The sequence below is a fragment of the Mytilus californianus genome, unplaced genomic scaffold, assembly GCF_021869535.1.
Source record: "Mytilus californianus isolate M0D057914Y unplaced genomic scaffold, xbMytCali1.0.p SCAF_7, whole genome shotgun sequence".
Classification (NCBI taxonomy): domain Eukaryota; kingdom Metazoa; phylum Mollusca; class Bivalvia; order Mytilida; family Mytilidae; genus Mytilus; species Mytilus californianus.
The window spans coordinates 102,396,942-102,417,051 of record NW_026262723.1 but is presented as its reverse complement, the minus strand read 5'-3'; the positions used below and the strand labels follow the sequence as shown (position 1 = coordinate 102,417,051).

At 32.7% G+C, this 20,110-nt stretch overlaps 1 protein-coding gene across 1 annotated transcript in view; it reads right to left on the bottom strand.

Annotated features, from left to right (window-relative positions):
• LOC127709597 (protocadherin Fat 4-like) overlaps positions 1–20,110 on the bottom strand; it is a 49,478-nt gene that overhangs the window by 13,341 nt on the left and 16,027 nt on the right. The window contains exons 15-32 of the mRNA XM_052215199.1: positions 19,062–19,331; positions 17,617–18,219; positions 15,517–15,632; positions 14,792–14,899; positions 14,167–14,335; positions 13,370–13,464; positions 12,769–12,906; positions 10,096–10,201; positions 9,206–9,463; positions 8,589–8,725; positions 7,354–7,516; positions 6,401–6,538; positions 5,159–5,295; positions 4,440–4,625; positions 2,854–2,942; positions 2,421–2,507; positions 1,502–1,570; positions 858–1,046 (exon numbers count right to left, since the gene is read on the bottom strand). Coding sequence (XP_052071159.1) covers positions 858–1,046; positions 1,502–1,570; positions 2,421–2,507; positions 2,854–2,942; positions 4,440–4,625; positions 5,159–5,295; positions 6,401–6,538; positions 7,354–7,516; positions 8,589–8,725; positions 9,206–9,463; positions 10,096–10,201; positions 12,769–12,906; positions 13,370–13,464; positions 14,167–14,335; positions 14,792–14,899; positions 15,517–15,632; positions 17,617–18,219; positions 19,062–19,331 — 3,058 coding nt within the window. The remainder of the gene's footprint in view (positions 1–857; positions 1,047–1,501; positions 1,571–2,420; positions 2,508–2,853; positions 2,943–4,439; positions 4,626–5,158; positions 5,296–6,400; positions 6,539–7,353; positions 7,517–8,588; positions 8,726–9,205; positions 9,464–10,095; positions 10,202–12,768; positions 12,907–13,369; positions 13,465–14,166; positions 14,336–14,791; positions 14,900–15,516; positions 15,633–17,616; positions 18,220–19,061; positions 19,332–20,110) is intronic.

Below are 20,110 nucleotides of genomic sequence, written 5' to 3'. Positions count from 1 at the left end.
TAGATTAATATAAATAAGAAGTGTGTAAAATTTTAAGCAATAATCATAAATCGTTTTTGAGATACGGCGCGACATGTGAAAACCCCCCTTTAAAAAAAAAAAAATCAATATCTCAAAAATAAAATTTTGAATCAAAACCAAAAAGTATACAGAAATTTAGATTAATATAACTAAGAAGTGTGTAAAGTTTTAAGAAATAATCATAAACTGTTTTTGAGATACGGCACGACATGTGAAAAAACCCCTCCCCCTTTTTTAACAAAATACTCAATATCTCTAAAATAAAATTTTGAATCATCACCAAAAAGTATACAGATCTTAAGATTAATATAATTAAGAAGTGTGTAAAGTTTTAAGCAATAATCATAAATTGTTTTTGAGATACGGCGCGACATGTGAAAAAAAACACACACCTGTTTTAGTTACTAAGTCCCGTAACTCAAAAAGTTTTAATCTTATTTTCATCAAAAAGTATACAGATCGTTTGACCATCATAAGAAACAACTATGTTAAGTTTCATGAAATTTTGATAAGTCATTCTCAAGTTACGGTGCGACATGTTTACGCCGGACAGACAGACGGACAGACAGACGGACGGACACAGGACATTTGTTTAACATAATACGTCCCGTCAAAAATTGACGGGCATATAAAAAAATGTTTCTGTCTATCTAAAATATATTTTCAAGATAATAGGAAAAATGCTGCAATGGATAAAAATTCATAATTAAAGGGCAATAAATCCTGTAAGCAGTCAATTGATAGTGTCAATCATATTTACATTTTGAAAGATCTTTTTTTTCTTTTTATAGAAACCCTTAAAAAATGGAAGGAACATACTGAAAATTGTAACTTACTGTTTCCATGTGTAATTAGCAGCTATTAAAGCCAGTAAGCTCGAAACTAATATGACAACTCCTATTGTTAACAAAGCTATTTCTGCCTCTGACATCTTGTGAGGCACCAGTGGGGTATGATATGTTATCACTTTTATTTCTGGTGGGCTAAATAAGGAAGCAATCTCTTTACTCTTCTCATGAATTATTCTGTAAAGGAAATATATAATAAAATGGTCTGACATAATTCTATAACTGTCTAGATAATTATAAACGATTTTAACAAAATTCTTGTTAAAACTATTTAAGCAGTAAGCAGTGCAAAGAAAATACTGAGACATAAAGAATATTTTTTTTATGAAGCTCATAGAAAAGAAACTCTTCAAAGATTTTCTTTGTTTTCTATTTACATTTACTAATAATGCAACTGTATGCATACACTTTTACTGATGTCTATCCTTCAATTGTTCTCAAGAAAATAAATGGCTAGGAGTAAAAGGAGATGCTAAGTCTATATCAATGAAACAGCAATCCAACAGCATTATAATTTCAGAATGGTAATCTGGAGGTCAACATACAAATTTTCAAAAACAGACAAGTGTCTGTGCATTTATTTATCTAACATTCACATAGCCAGTTCCCATGAAATTAGAATATTGATTTACCTGAATGATGTATGCTGAGGCAGTATGAATCCTCCTGTCTCGTTGATACCATGGAAGTAAATGTCTGTCCTGCAAGATACAATCTAAATGCTTACACGCTTCAGAATACCAATAAAAAGGTCCTAAAATCAGCTGGTGTTCTAAGATAAATCTAACATTGCCACTTGTGATAGTACACTACAGTAATTAAATATATATATTCCTACGAAAACATTTGGAAAAGTAAATGACAACCTCTAAATCTAAAAAAGATATTTCATGACATAGCTGGAATAGAATACAATGTTTCAAAATGCAATGAACCTACATGTGGCCTTTGTGAATACTTGGAATCTTGACCTCAGATAACATAGCTAAACAGCAAAAGCATTGTTCCAAATACAGGTATTAATTGCAAAACTTTCAAAGGGTCCAAAAGGTATGAAAGCGCTGGTGACATTATTGTAACCAATTTTAAACTATTTGATGTGAAAGGTTGTTTTTGCAGATTATAAATTTGTATATATGGCCCATGAACACAGTAATTTCATAGTGCATTAGAAAATAAATGAAAATTAAAAAAATCGCACCTGCTCTAACTCAAAAAGATTTTTCAACTGTAATGTACTACTTTTGGGACTAATTATATCAAAATTTTAGAAAACTATATCAGCTCTAACTCAAAATATGGACAATTTTATGTTCAGGGGGTCTATAATTCAGTTTGACAGCTTCAAACATACTGATCTTTGACCTTTTTCAAATGGATCAAATCACCACTTTACCTGAAAATTCATGACCCAAATTTTTGTACTTGTAATTTCATCCCCCTACTTATTATTTTATTCATAAAATATAAAGAAAGAAATTTGGAAGGTGAATGAAAACAATTTGCAAGTTATACACTGTCCACGCCAGCGATATATATAAATATACTTACTTTGACCAATCAAGATGAGTTTTAGAATCAACATGTACACCACTTTTTTCCAGTTCAACTTTAAATCCCACAATATGACTTATATTTCTGAAATTGATAGATAAATATGACAATTATACATTGGACTTATAATTAGCAGAAAATTGTCTTCTGTTGTACCTATTACTCAGATGAAAATAACAGGAAAAAGAAAAATCACAACAAAATAAAGTTCAAACATTGTTAGTAATTGCACTTAAAAGACAATTGTTGTTAAGCATGCTAAATAAAATCTTTTATTCCAAATCATGCAATAAAAAACTCAGTACTAGTTTAGATTTGTCCCAGTCACTCAAAAGATAGCAAATCTAGGCACTAGTCTACCATTGAACAGTGGAACTTTAAAAAGGTCAACAAAAAAATCATGAAATTTATGGACAACATCAATACTTACCTCAGAATAGTTGTACTCTTAGATTCAAACTCAGGCAGTGTAATTGGAATTGTTAATACAACTTTGTCCGAACTTGAAATCACCAAAAACTGTAATGTAAAATTTTACCAGATTTTATATTATTCTACACCAAACTGCAAGTTCATCCATATGTGACATAGCAATGAAACATATTATTGCCATTAATGGCTTAGCAAATCATTCTAAAACATGGGAACATGTCAAGAAAAGAACCTTAATTCATTTTTAAGGCCACAGTTCAAAGGCTTATGGTCTGATTTAAGCAACAATTTCAAAATGCATTTGACAGCAAACTGTTACTTAAGAAATAATTCTTTCATGCCATGCTTTATGCTCACTTTTAACATGGGCAGGCATTATATTTGTCAATACCGTATATCAGGTTTTTTATCATGTCGGCTTTTTTCAAGATTTGATGACAAAATGAACAGATTAATTTTTCACTATGTATAATTCTTGCTAAAATGGTAAATACACGCCAAAAAAATCCCTGTATTGTATCATTAAAGATGTAAACAACATGAAATAAATTGACTGACAGAAAATCAATACCAAATAAATACAAGTACTACAAACTAAAGTACACAGAATTGGAGATCAGGGTAATGACAACAATCAATAGATCGTCACTAATTAACATTTTTGAACATGTCACTGATTGCTGTGTTGTTAAAAGGTATGACATGTATGAGTAGCCAATAAAATCATAATGAAAACAGAGATCTTAATTAAATATTCACGTTCTGGGGAAATGGCAACTTATACAAAATTCTCATTTTATATATAATGTTATTTCACTTTTAGAATGAAAACAGGTTACACATCAATTTCGTGTATACTTGACAATTAACAGTTTAATGCATATAAATGTATGAAAAGCTTAAACAGTGATAAATCTGGGAATATACAGAGAAATTTCCTCAGGTCAAAATTTCGTGTTTCTTTAGCTGCCGTGAACAAAGCAAAAATTAAACACACATGCAAAAAGTCTGATATACAGTATCTTTATACCGAGTGTTGGCGAGGTGTAAAATGTTGACAAATATAAAGCCTACTCATATAAACATGAGCATAGAGCATGGCATGATAGAATTATTTTGTTCTAATAGGAAAATCTAGAACTTTTGTACTTCGAAGCGGACCTTTAAAACACGTTCGAAAGGCAGCCATTTTGATTCAATGAAGCAAAAACGTTATAGAAAATCAGCCATTTACGATTAAAAATGAACAGCTACATGTAAACTTACTTTCAGAAAGATTTTGTTTAATTTCCTAGCAAGCAACACCAACAAAAATGTCCATTTTGATCTCGTCATTGTTCAAAATACAACTGACGTTGCAATTTCAATTGTGAAGTTAATCATGTGCAGCCCATGTTCAATTGGAATTAGAACATGGTTTTGTTTCCAAGGTGAAAAGAAAGTCATATTAGAATTTTGAACAATACTCTAACTCTTCATGCTAAATTTCATAAAGGTATGACAAATTGTTGTTCACCTGAACTAAGAAGAACAGTTATGATATTTGAATTTATTTAACAGTAAATAACAAACTAGAAATTTTACCTTCACTGTGATATCTGTAGAGAACTTGCCATCACCAGCAGTAACTATGACAGTATAAGTTTTGCCAGTATCTACTTTGATACGACTGTAGATTTTGCCTGTAGATTTCTCTATACTGAAGCTGTCTTTATCTTGTCCACCAGTTATCTGATACTGAATGGTATCATCTATATCTACATCTTCAGCCTGAAATGTACACATATATTTTCATGTATCTTCACATTAATGCAAGTACTATCTTGGAAAACTATGAAAGCTGATCAATTTTTATTAACTACTCACCTTTAAAGTTGACATAAGATCACATAAAACTGTATCAGAGACACCCTTTGAAGAATTTATCCATAGGAAAACTTTGAATGCTGATATCTTGAATTACTCACCTTTAGTGTAGCCACAAGATCCCCTACAGATGTTGTATCTGACACACCCAATGTCAGTACTGGCCCAGCAGAGAATCTACTCACCTTAAGTGTAGCCACAAGATCCCCTACAGATGTTGTATCTGACACACTCAATGTCAGTACTGGCCCAGCAGAGAATCTACTCACCTTAAGTGTAGCCACAAGATCCTCTACAGATGTTGTATCTGACACACCCAATGTCAGTACTGGCCCAGCAGAGAATTTACTCACCTTAAGTGTAGCCACAAGATCCCCTACAGATGTTGTATCTGACACACCCAATGTCAGTACTGGCCCAGCAGAGAATCTACTCACCTTAAGTGTAGCCACAAGATCCCCTACAGATGTTGTATCTGACACACCCAATGTCAGTACTGGCCCAGCAGAGAATCTTGGTGAGTTGTCATTCTCATCTTGTACATAAACAACCACTTTTATGTCACCTGGTGAATCTAAAAATAATTATAATGTGAAAATGTTCTATTCAAACAGTGTCATATAAATTATCAATCCTTTGTACCAATAGCATTGCATATAGATAGCTTTATGTTTGCTCCACAAAAAACATTCAAATTCATTATTTGTCTTAAACTAAGAAATTTGACCTTAATGTCAAAATAACATACAGTAAAGAGAATGTTTAACACTTGACATGAACATGCATCTGCATCCACTTGTCAAATATCATCACCTTAAATTCAAAGATGTTAAAGTTTGTATGGAAGTGACCATTAATCAGGAATTACCAGAACAAGTTTGGCAAAAAGCATAGAATTATAACTTTTCTTAAATATTGATGTCAACTATCATTATCATAAGTAAAAAGAAGTAAAAGCTAAAACAGAAGAATTCCAGACTATTTATAAGTCATTAACCAAAGGAGAAGGTCCAGTAAGGGCTTATTTTGGCCTAAAATTTGAAGTACATCTGATGAAAGATTTTTGACATTTTTTAAACACTAAAGTGTCTTCTTCATTCAATTCAATTAGTTTATGTAAAAGATTTGGACTGTTTTTGGTCATTAAAGATGTCTAAATGCAAGCTTAAATATGAAAAATCTATCAAATATAACACAAAACGTCACTTTTCAGATGGTTTTTGTCAAAAATGGAAGTGGCGGCATTCGTGTTCAGTCTCAACCTTTATATATGATATGTATCATCATCAAATACAACATATATTTAAATATTAAGACTTAACACAAGTGCTGCCACTTCCATTTTCCAACAAAAACCGTCTAAAAATTAGCACAAATGCTAAAATTGTGAAGAACTCAATAATTTTGCATGAATTAATGGTGCTAATACCTGATGTGTGTGCAGTGTTGTGTCAAAAACAAGCCCTAATTTATGTAACAAAAGGATTCTTCTTTCCAATAAATAACTAAAAGTTTACATGTTTAACACATTTTTTAAATGCTATATTTTGGGGCCAAAAAGGAGTCTTACCGGGCCTACTCCTTTGTCAATAACTATAGGATTATTGAATTTAATAATCAATGCAATAACCATAAAGTTTTTCTTAAACTTAAGAACAAGCTAGCTGATTAAAACATACCATTAATGGATCTTTTAACTCTGTTGGATGATGGAACAGCCCTGATATAAAAGGTATATTGATTAATATCCTCCCTGTCTAGTTGTTTTATACAGTATAATTCTCCTGTTGACTTGTTTAATCTAAATGTGTCCTTCACTATAAATACAAATATATTTTTCAACATCCAGCTCAATGAAATTCCAGTTCAGGCCATTTCAGAAATTTTCAGATGATGGTTGGACTAGAAAATACATATATAAACGTACATCTGAGTAAAAATTACTAATTCTTTTTTTTTTTCCTAATTTTTTTCCAATTAGAAATGGGCTATAAGGCAGATATTTAATGAACACCGTAGGTGTGTCAGAGTTTACTTCTTTTTTTTTTTACAATAGTTCAGTTAAAATGGAAATGAAATCTAATAGGATTGTAAGTATGCTTTCTTTTTGGACTTGCACTTCTAACAATGATGAGTTGACTGTTTTTTTCCAGGAGCAGTTTGGAAATAGTCGTACAGTTTGAATTGATTAAAAAAATTGCAATTAAATCAGATACAATAGGTATAGAGAAGCACTATCAAGTCACAGTAAAATGTTCTACCTTATATACTGTAAGAAGAGATTGCCAGACAAACCCTGTGCCCTATATGGAAACTTTCCCTCAATTCATTTATTTCAACAACTGGTAAATTTGTGAAAAAAATTAAGATAAACAAAATCTAATTAACACTGAAACGTCTTTGTTACATGTACAAATGTTCTACAAAATAAACAGGATCTAACTTTTAATATGTAAGACAATTTCAACAGAAAATCCATATACTTTGCATGTGGACAGAGGGACAGACTGACTGACTGAACAGAGTAAAATGTCCCTGACTTTTAGTAACAGGGACATTATAGTGAAAGGCAATCTAAACCTCTTTTGTTTTTGGACAAATGAAAGTTGTGATATTTGTATAGTACACTTACCATCAGGTATTATCTGTATAATCTGGTAGGAGAATACAGTATTACTACCATCAGTATAATTCAGATCTATCAGTTGTGTGGTAATGTTCATATTTTCTGGTATAGTAGCTGTGTAGGTATTATTTTGTACCTGTATGGTACTGGTTGTTACATGAATCAAAACCTGTCAAAAAAAATTTATACATTTTATTTTCTACAAATTTTGTACATGTCCTTCAACAGTTTCTTGTCAATGCTCAAAAAGAGGAAAAGAGAAAGTATACAGAAGCATGCCTGTACACATCCCTTGTACATGAACAAATTTGCTCAGTCTTTTAGACACATATGACTCTCATGAAATTTCTATATATCAGGTTTTTTTAATTCACATATGTATTTCATGTTCAAAAATCATTTTTTTTCACACAATGTATGAAATAAATGTGACAATATACACAACTGTGGTATATGTACAAATATCCTGACTGTGACAGCAGAATGGTCCAAACTTATAAGATGCAAGAGGAACACAGCAAACAAACTATATATGCTATATACAAAATTAAAAAAAAAAACTTGAACTGTGAGCTATTGCTTACTAATTATACCCCTATTTCAAGAAACTTTGATTTGTAGTTCCTGAGAAAAAATCAACAAAAATTTCATGGCACCAAGAGATAGGGAAAGGTAAACCACATCCTTAGAGCAAGGGTATATAATAAGGAAACTGCTGAATTTAAGAAATAATAGTTTTGTGAAGAATTAAACAAAGTAAAAAACCTGACAATTTGCATACCTTTGGCATATTTATAAGCACCCTATAATTTAAAAAAAAAGGATATAGTTTAAAAACAGTAATAGATGTTCTCCAAACAAATCATAAACAAAATATAAACAAACTACTATGTCAACCAAGCAGTTTAGTGGAAAAATTTAGCAAAATAAAAAATCAAAATAGAATGCATACCACATAAAATAAAAAGGCTAATGATAAAAAAAAAAAACTGAATAAGGTGTAAAAATATGAAGGATATTATGAAAAACCTGGTAAAATTCCTGAGAACATGTGTTTGAGTTTAAGTAGCTAGTACATGAAAAGTTAGAGGAATTAAAATGTCAAGTTTGATACAAAGTGCATAACATAATTTAATTTGGCTTTGAATTTTTAAAGTACACATGCAAACTTATGCAATATATCTACTCTATTTTCTAGAAATAAGGTTGTAGTACTATTATCCACTTTTTATAGTACATACCTCTGTATATTTTGTCTTGATATGATCAGTTGCAGAAATATTCAGTCTATACTCAAGTACACTTGTACCTAATCTGCTTGACAGAGTTATCACCCCTGATGCTGCATCCATATCAAAATGATTTCCTATGTTTCCATCTTAAAAGATTACAAAAACTAATTATCAAATTATTGAATTGTTTTTATCATTTTGTTCTCGTTTATAGATAATCTAACTTAAACAAACATTACCGGTATGTTGACTTCTTAAACTTGTATATTTCATTTGGTGTGAGTTTGGGTTTCTGTATCTTTTGATGTATTCCCACTTGTTTTATCCATATTGTAAATTAGTTGTAAGAATCATTTGCTAGCCTGATGGTTTATAAAAAAATCCATTCTTATTTACTCCTGTATATGCTCAAGATCCTTTGTTTTTCTTTTTTTTTGCCATGTAGTTGTCTTTGACTAATGCGTTTGAATATTCCTTTAGTATCTTCAGTCTCCTTCATTTTTTGACTACACCTTTAAACCTTTTTATTTCATAGAAGTAATATTTGATGATTTGATGTTATGTTTGGTTATCCAATCAAAATAAATTATATTCTAATAAGTAATTAAGTTTATAATTGACCATACCGTCTATTTTATACACTATATTGTACTGGCCAGCTGTTACACTTAGTATGACTGTAGATTTAGGTGTATTTACATCGATTGTTCTCTCATATAAACTTCGGGGAAACTGTGGTGCTGTGTCATACACGTCTTGTACCATTATAATGAGGTCAAAGGTTGAGTTTAGTGAAGGTGTACCAAGATCCATGGCAATCACTGTCAGGTTGTAGACAGACTTTACTTCATAGTCCAGACTAACCAGTGTAGTTATTTTACCACCTGTGGAATGAAAAATAATGATATATATATGTAACTTTGGCACATTATTTAAGTTGGAAGTTTGAAGATTCAGTTACACTCCATTGTTTTTCTTTGGTTTTTGATTACCCCCCCTTGGTATATTCTCACTTTCTCCAGCATAATGAATTGTACATACCATTCAAGCACAGAAATGTATGACACATACCAGGTACAACTTCACATGATATGTAAGATAAAAGAAAGTAAAACCGATCTTTAGGTCACTATCCCCAATAAGGGTAAAAATATATCATTTATGACACCTTTTAATTAAATAAAAACCCATCCATTGGTATAAGTAGTCCAACTACTATATCACTAGCCTGTCAACACTGAGGTTGTGAGTTAGAATCCTGCGCATGACAGGTGTGCTTGACTTCAATTTCAATTGACTAGGACTGTCAGTTATCTCCAGGCACTCTGGCTCCCTCCATCAATGAAAACTGGCCACCACAAAATAGTACAATAGTGCTGAAAGTGGCATTCAACACCAATCAATCAACCAATCAATCTTCATTGTGCTGGTTACTTGATTGAGCAATGATATCACTAAACTTAAGTTTTCTATAAATCAATATAAATATAGTTTCTGTGAGGAATCTTAATCTTACTCATTGGATCTATGTCAAACTGTGGGTAGGTGTTTCCAGAAAACATGTAGATGACAGAGCCATTCACACCATGGTCAGGATCTTCAGCTTCTATGTCAGATACAAACTGCAATATAATGATCTATTCTTAATTTCTATGATAATTATCATTAAAAAAAATCATAAACTGTTGACAAAGTAATATGTCTTGCTTGTATGGAATTTAGATACCGGTAGTATGACTTGCAGATTTGTCATATCACACTTCATCACCCACTGTACATTCTACTATGTAATGACTGATAGCACTTTACCATTCACAGAGATCTGACATACTGCACTTTACCATCCTAAGTACGTTATAACTTAAATCCCTGTTACGAAACTTCCAACATCCTGAGTATATTACACAGAGAACAAACATACCACACTCCCAACATACTCAGTACATAACACAGCACAGAGAACAGACATACCACACTCCCAACATACTCAGTACATTACACAGAGAACATACATACCACACTCCCAACGTACTCAGTACATTACACAGAGAACATACATACCACACTCCCAACATACTCAGTACATTACACAGAGAACAGACATACCACGATCCCAACATACACAGTACATTACACAGAGAACAAACATACCACACTCCCAACATACACAGTACATTACACAGAGAACATACATACCATGATCCCAACATACTTAGTACATTACACAGAGAAAATACATACCACACTCCTAACATACTCAGTACATTACACAGAGAACATACATACCACACTCCCAACATACTCAGTACATTACACAGAGAACAAACATACCACACTCCCAACATACACAGTACATTTCACAGAGAACAAACATACCACACTCCCAATATACACAGTACATTACACAGAGAACAGACATACCGCACTCCCAACATACTCAGTGCATTACACAAAGAACAGACATACCACACTCCCAACATACTCAGTACATTACACAGATAACAGACATACCACGATCCCAACATACACAGTACATTACACAGAGAACAGACATACCACACTCCCAACATACTCAGTACATTACACAGAGAACAGACATACCACGATCCCAACATACTCAGTACATTACACAGAGAACAGACATACCACACTCCCAACATACTCAGTACAATACACAGAGAACAGACATACCACACTCCCAACATACTCAGTACATTACACAGAGAACAGACATACCACGATCCCAACATACTCAGTACATTACACAGAGAACAGACATACCACGATCCCAACATACTCAGTACATTACACAGAGAACAAACATACCACACTCCCAACATACACAGTACATTTCACAGAGAACAAACATACCACACTCCCAATATACACAGTACATTACACAGAGAACAGACATACCGCACTCCCAACATACTCAGTGCATTACACAAAGAACAGACATACCACACTCCCAACATACTCAGTACATTACACAGATAACAGACATACCACGATCCCAACATACACAGTACATTACACAGAGAACAGACATACCACACTCCCAACATACTCAGTACATTACACAGAGAACAGACATACCACGATCCCAACATACTCAGTACATTACACAGAGAACAGACATACCACACTCCCAACATACTCAGTACAATACACAGAGAACAGACATACCACACTCCCAACATACTCAGTACATTACACAGAGAACAGACATACCACGATCCCAACATACTCAGTACATTACACAGAGAACAGACATACCACGATCCCAACATACACAGTACATTACACAGAGAACATACATACCACACTCCCAACATACACAGTACATTACACAGAGAACAGACATACCACACTCCCAACATACTCAGTACATTACACAGAGAACATACATACCACACTCCCAACATACTCAGTACATTACACAGAGAACAGACATACCACACTCCCAACATACTCAGTACATTACACAGAGAACAGACATACCACACTCCCAACATACTCAGTACATTACACAGAGAACAGATATACCACACTCCCAACATACTCAGTACATTACACAGAGAACAGACATACCACACTCCCAACATACTCAGTACAATACACAGAGAACAGACATACCACACTCCCAACATACTCAGTACATTACACAGAGAACAGACATACCACGATCCCAACATACTCAGTACATTACACAGAGAACAGACATACCACGATCCCAACATACACAGTACATTACACAGAGAACATACATACCACACTCCCAACATACTCAGTACATTACACAGAGAACAGACATACCACACTCCCAACATACTCAGTACATTATGCAGAGAACATACATACCACACTCCCAACATACTCAGTACATTACACAGAGAACATACATACCACAATCCCAACATACTCAGAACATTACACAGAGAACATACATACCACACTCCCAACATACTCAGTACATTACACAGAGAACAGACATACCACGATCCCAACATACTCAGTACATTACACAGAGAACAGACATACCACACTCCCAACATACTCAGTACAATACACAGAGAACAGACATACCACACTCCCAACATACTCAGTACATTACACAGAGAACATACATACCACAATCCCAACATACTTCCATTTTATATTGTAACTGAAGTCTCATCAACACACTCACCTGTCCTGGATACTGATTTTCTTTGACATAGTAAGTTCTGTTGTTAGAGGTAAACTTTGGAGTGTTGTCATTCTGATCTGTGACAGTTACAAGAACCTCCACAGAACTTGTTAGAGAACTGTTTCCATGGTCTACAGCCTGTAATTGAATCAATTATTATGTGTGACAGTTGCTCAAATATCAACAGTAGTGGTTAGAGAAATAATTCCAGAAGGGTAGAAACTGCAGTCTATCAATGACCAAGCTTTATTCTATGTTAAAAAATTTGTACAGCAAATTTTTTGTTGTTCAACTGACAACTCACCAAAACTTTTGCATAGGACAATATCATTTCATCAGCTTACTAGATTGATTAATTGGTGTTTAATGCCACCTTCAGCACTGTTGTGCTATTTTGTGACGGTCATATTTTATAGTTGGAGTAAGCTGGAGTGCCAATCTGACAATCCTAATCAATTAAGATTGGAGTCGAGCCCACCTGCCGCATGCTGGATTTGAACTCACAATCTCAGTGGTGACAGCTAGTGATATAGTAGTTTGGCCACCGTGGCCCCCTCAACTTACTAGAATAGTTAGTTTTAATAGTGCAAAGTACACTTACGAGAACAGTTAAAATGTAACAGGTTTCTTCTTCCCTGTCTAAAGTCCCATTCACACTCAGCATTCCTGTTTGTTTGTTCAGAAGGAACTGATGACCTGTAAAAAGACAAAACAATAATACTTATTACTTAACAGAAAATAAAACCTATATACGATCTTTAATTAAGTCTATTGTGTTGTGATTGCCACTGGTATAACTTTCTTACAGTTTCCATCAAATTTTCACCTGCAAAGCAGTTTTGAAAAACAATTGATTTTTTAATACTCAAAATTGACAACAACACTTAAGATGGTCTGCAACTTTATTTGCTATAGTCTACATGTTTCGCCTGCAAGGCAGGCGTCATCAGGACAATTTATTTTACTGAAGTACCCAAACTGGTATCTTGAATTTGACGTCACAATGTGTGTTGTCAAGGTGAGAGAAAAAATGAAAAGTGAAAGTAGCAATAAAGAATAATAAATAGATTAGATAAATATAGAAAAATAAAGTTTGTTTACAATGTAACTTGAGTTTGTTTTACTGTTATATGATACATGACATTGTTCTAAAGGCTTGGTATCTAAATGGACGAACTTCCCATGGTTCCTACCACTTCGCAAAGCTTCTCTTCCAACCTGGCCATTGTTGGTTGTTACTACTTCCTGGCGCATCAGTAACAATGGGATTATTGATTTTTTAGTTAAATACAAGTACATTACACAGCAAGACTATCCCTTTTTGTCAAATAAGCAGGCCTGGATTGCCATGCATATGTTATAGCCACTTAAACATGTTGTATGTTTAGTCATATTTACCTGGATTTCTAACCAATGAATATGTAACTTTTCCATTTGCATCACTATCAGCATCTGTTGCCATGACAGATATCCCTGGTGATAATACATTCTCTTCAATTATATATTCATATGACCTTTGTTTGAACTCTGGATGGTTGTCATTTACATCACTAACTGTCATGCTAACCTGAATAAAAACAAAAAATGTAAAAAAATTATAATAATTTACTAAGATCTAAAAAGTTATTCTCATATGAAAAATCTGTAGCAATAAACATTATCTTCAATCACAGTCAAATTTGAAAAAAAAGTTATAAATAGGTAGAGCCATAATTCAGGTTACAAAAATGACTAATCTTACCACATTTCCTTATTTTCATATTATATATGTGGTTTAAAAATCACATATCCAGTACATCTGTGATCATCTGTTTGGTTGAACAATCTAATTGTAATTTCATGTACGATTTCCACCAAATATCTGGAAACTCTGCCAAATGATGGTCTTTACATTTGCAATTTTTGTGGCAACTGAAGGTTTCATGTTCAACAATGTCTCGTGCTTGCTATGTTTTTTTTTCTCCAATGAAGAAACCTATCATATATATGTTTGTGTAATATTTTTAACATTAAAAACTCATACCACTGTATAAGCTGTCCTTTCTGGGATTTTGCCATCTTTAACTTGAACAGCAAAATGAAAAGCAGGTGTCTTCTCTCTGTCAATAGTAGCCAAAGTTGTTATATTGCCCTGAAAATTTAAGAATATAACGGTAATTAAATACCAGATTTCAAGGCAAAAACTACATAGGTCATGACATTTCACATCTTTTTTTTTATATTCTTAAATAAAAATATATAATTCCATTCAAGTTTATCAAAATCATTATTAAAAACAGATAAATGACAAAAAATCTAAGGAATAAATACCTCAGTACTGTAAGCATTTAAAAATAAATGTCATGTTTAATTAATTCTAAAAATCTGACAGGAGTATCAAACCAATAATGAAAAATCAGATTTGAATTTAGTCTGCATTTTCTATCACAAGATATAGTGTAATTGTTTAAATCGATCTTGTGCTATTGTTGTAAAATATTTACAATTATAATTTCAAATTAACAATAACCTGAAAAACCTAAACTTTCTTGTACAACGTATAGTCAAATCTTATAAACTATGCAAATAGTATTTTGCAAGGTTTTTAAATTTTTTTGTTTTTTGTTTTTGTTTTTTTGTGATTCATAAAAGCTACAAAATCTTAATCAAATAATTTACTAATTCATACTGTGTCCAGGTTAAAACTAATTATAAAGGAATATGTTATCTTGTTATATCAGTAATTTGATCACAGATAATTCTACTCACTGATATTGGTGCTACGTTGAAGAACATGCTTGACTCAGAGTAAGTTATCAATGAGTAGTGAAGTTTATGATTTGTCCCATTTTCTACAATAGCCTCCACTTTACCAACAAATGAGCCTATAAATATAAACAATGCTATGTATTATAATGTATTCAGAGAATATCTATTTTAGTTTCAATTATGAATTAATACAGTTTACTTATTCAATGAGAAAAATCCCCCATCCCGAATGTTTATCATGTATTATGCAAAGACTCAAGCAAGCTGTGAAACCATTTTTCTCTAATACTGCCTCCAGCATGGATAAAAACTTTGAATGATGGATCAAATCCCAGAATACAATCTATAAACTAAATACCCTAAGGAACATTCAATTAAAGTTTTTACGTATTTGGCCCAGTAGTATCAGAGAAGAAGATTTTTGAGAAAGTAATTGGACTTGCACGAAAAAATGTAAAAAAAAAAACGTTTCAAGGGCAATAACTCCTTAAGGAGTCAATTGACTATTTTGATCATTTGACTTATTTGTAGATCCTACTTAGCTGAACATTTTTGCCATTTACACTTTCTCTCAATCTATTATAATATTAAAGATAATAACCAAAAACAGTAAAATTTCATAAAATTAAACTATTTCGGACAGTAACCCTACAATAGGTGGTCCAATTGGTCTGAAATTTCATAGCAAATAGATTTTGACTTATTCATCACTGTAACTCCTGTCACTTTTGCTCTAACTGCTATAATTTTTTAGATAAAAGCCAAAAACTTCATTTGACCCCTATGTTCTATTTTTAGCCATGACGGCCATGTTTGTTAATGGATCAAAACTTCTGATACATTTATAAACCAGTTACCCTAAGGAACATTCAGTTAAAGTTTAGAAGTATTAGGCCCAGTAGTTTCAGAGGAGAAGATTTTCAAATGTTAGCAAACATGATGAACAAATTGTACTAAAATTGTCTTTAAAGGGCAATAACTCCTTAACAGGTCAATTGATGATTTTGGTCATATAAACTTTTTTGTAGATCTTACTTTGCTGAACATTTTTGCTGTTTCCAGTTTATCTTTATCTTCAATAATATTCAAGATAATAACCAAACTGCAAAACTGCAAAATTTCCTTAAAAATTACCAATTTAGTGGCAGCAACCCAACAATGAGTTGTTCAGTTCGTCTGAAAATTTCAGGGCTGATGGATCTTGAGCTATTGAACATTTTTATCCTGTCAGATTTGCTCTAAATGCTTTAGTTTTTGAGATATAAGCCAAAAACTACATTTGACCCCTATGTTCTATTTTTAGCCATGCCGGCCATGTTTGTTGATGGATCAAAACTTCAGATACATTTATAAACTAGATACCCTAAGGAACATTCAGTTAAACTTTGAGAGGTATTTGGCCCAGCAGTTTCAGAGGAGAAGATTCTTGAACGACGACAGACGACGGATGCCAAATGATCGCATAAGCTCATATTAGGCCCTTCGGGCCCGGTGAGCTAAAAACTGATTACTGTAAGGCCAAACAAGGTAATTGATACTGCCAACCTTTATTTAAATAAATGGAGAATGTGTCCATGGGACACAGATGATGCCCCCGCTTGCATATAACGTTATAAAGGGACAAAATTAGAGAACTGTAAAAGAGACACCACCCAAATTCGAACTTGATCTGTGTTTTATGTTAATAAGCATTGTGTATAAGTTTCATAACATTTCATTGAGGTAAACTAAAGTTAGAGAATGGAAACAAAAAAATCAGCAATTTTCCCATTTATAAGGGGCATAACTCTGGAATGGTAAAAGACACACCACCCAAATTAGAACTTGATCTGTGTTATATGGTAATAAGAATTGTGTATAAGTTTCATAACATTTGGTTAAAGTAAACTAAAGTTAGAGAACAGAAACTTATTTTGGGAAGGACGTACAGACGGACAAGGGTAACACTTAATGTCCCATCTGGCTCGGCATAAATCCTCCCCACTTAATTTGTACAACCATTAACAAATACGTAAAAACACATATAAAATGTTCTTCCAAAATGTTTTTAATGATACAATGCTCAAAATTAATTTAATTTGTATACATTTATATACTAACCTATGGGCACATTTTCAGGTATTGTGTAATCATATTCTGGCCTTAAGAAAACAGGTGCTTGGTCGTTAATACCTTCTACTATGACTGTCAAGTTTAATGCTGTTGACATGTTTGGCCTTCCTTTGTCAGTGGCTACTACCCACATTTCCAAAGCAGCTGTTTTTGTGGCATTTTTGTCCAACACATGTAAACGGTTCAGAGAATTCAAATCCACCTGTGCTTTGATTGTTACCACTCCAGTTTTTGGACTTATCCGAAAATATTTCAAAATTTCCAATTTTTCTGCTGATAATGAGAACTCAACTTCTGCATTTTTACCTACATCATTATCTTTAACACTTGGTAGTAAAATGGGGGACCCCACAGGGGACTTTTCTATAATGGTAGCATCAGCTTGGGATATTTCACTGCCATCAGCATTGTAGAATATGGGCTTATTGTCATTAATATCCTCTACATGAACCTCTAAATATGAGCTGACCACACAGGCTGGAATTCCATTGTCTTTGGCATAAATCTTAACACTGTACTCATCCTTTATTTCTCTATCTAGAGCTCCATCTAATATCAGATTGTCACCTGATATAATAAATGGTGAAGTATCTGAAAACAGAGATATAAACCAATATTAATAAACATAAAACCCTGGTGACTAAAATCATTGTAGAACAAACATATACCTAGAGATCTGGTTCATTCTCATGCAGTTCAGAGAATAATTATTTTTTAAATGGGGACAAAATAAACTAGAACATATATACTACTTTAATACAATAAACAATACGTTAAATGTGACAACATAAGAGGAAAAATCATATTAACAAATAAGAGAAAGGAAAAGATGTGATAAGGTCACCTTTTTATGCCCATTGAATATAAAAATCAAAAAGGATTTTAAATCTTTAAAATAACATCCTTCAGATTAGTACAAAAGATAAATAAGTGAGAAAGTAGTATAAATAAATTATGTTTAACATATTTGCTCTATGGCTTCAAACTTTAAAAACAAAAATAGTCAAAATAGCATAAATTTGAAATCTTGTCATTAAGATTTAGAGATGAGCCAAGACATTACCCAAAATATTGTTTTACTATAAGATGTCTTATACAGAGATTTTAAAGTGTGTCTTTTTTGGGTAAGACCTTGGCTCATATCTAATTTCACCCAAAACAATGTGTAAAATGGCCATTTTACGTAAAATTTGACAATTCAACATTTTAAATAACATTTCTGTTTTTAAGTGTCCAGATTATATTATCCTATTTGTTTATCAATAAAACTAAAATAACTTTTATAAATAATCACAATGTACTATTTTTGGCTCTTATGATACCTCTTCCTATCCTTAAAAAAATCAGTCATAAAAAACCCAGATTGCCATAAACCTTACATAAATTGTTGAGATAACAATTAATTCTGAAATTTTATTACAAGGAGTAAGTACCTGAACTATCCAAATAGAATGAAACAGCAGCATTTTCTCCCTGGTCTATATCTGTGGCAGTCAGATTATAGACTACAGATGCATTTTGGGTATTTTCTGGTACCCTGACAACTAATTTCTGAGGTTTGAAGACAGGGCAATTGTCATTAGCATCCTCAATATATACAGTAACAGTACTGTTTGTTTTCTGTTGTCCATCAAAGGCTTCTATATTTATTTCATATTTAGCCTTCTTTTCCCTGTCTAATCCACCACTAGTATATATCACACCTAGAAAGATAAGGGAAAATAATTTTTTTACAGCAAAATTTGTAAATATTAATTTCTTAACATATTGTTAGTAAAATAATCAGTAATATGCTATTGCAGAAAGTAGGAATAGATATGAGGCTGTTTTAATTTCATGTAACATTTTTGCAATTCTTATTTCACATGTTTTCATGCTTGAAGCTCATTCACAACAATTTTCGTGCAAATTGGTAAAAAAGCAATGTGCAAGCTACCTTCCATTTTTCAGTTCATCCTGATATGATAATTTTATTTCCTGCTTGTCTGTGCACATACCCCCTTTACAACTTCCATACATAAGAGAAACAAGAGTGCACACGCTGAAATGTCTCGCCTGTTTTACTGACCATTGATTTTATGTTGAAAGTCTTAAAAGATAAAGGTTTTACTACAAGTATCACATAAACTTAACATTTTTAAAGATCCATGACAAGGTCAAGGTCAGATAAAAACTGTCACACAGACATGTACACCTTACAATTATTCCCTTCACCAAAAGTAGTTGACCCATTGCTTATGGTAATTGAAAAACAGACCAAAACACAAAAACTTAATGTTAACCAATGAACCATTGAAACGAGGTCAAGGCCAGATGATACTGGCTAGACAGACATACACACCTTACAATCATTCCATACACCAATTACAGTTGACCTATTTATTAGTATTTAAAAAACAGACCAAAACACAAAAACTTAACATTGACCAATGAACCATAAAAATGAGGTCAAGGTCAGATGACACCGGCTAGACAGACATGT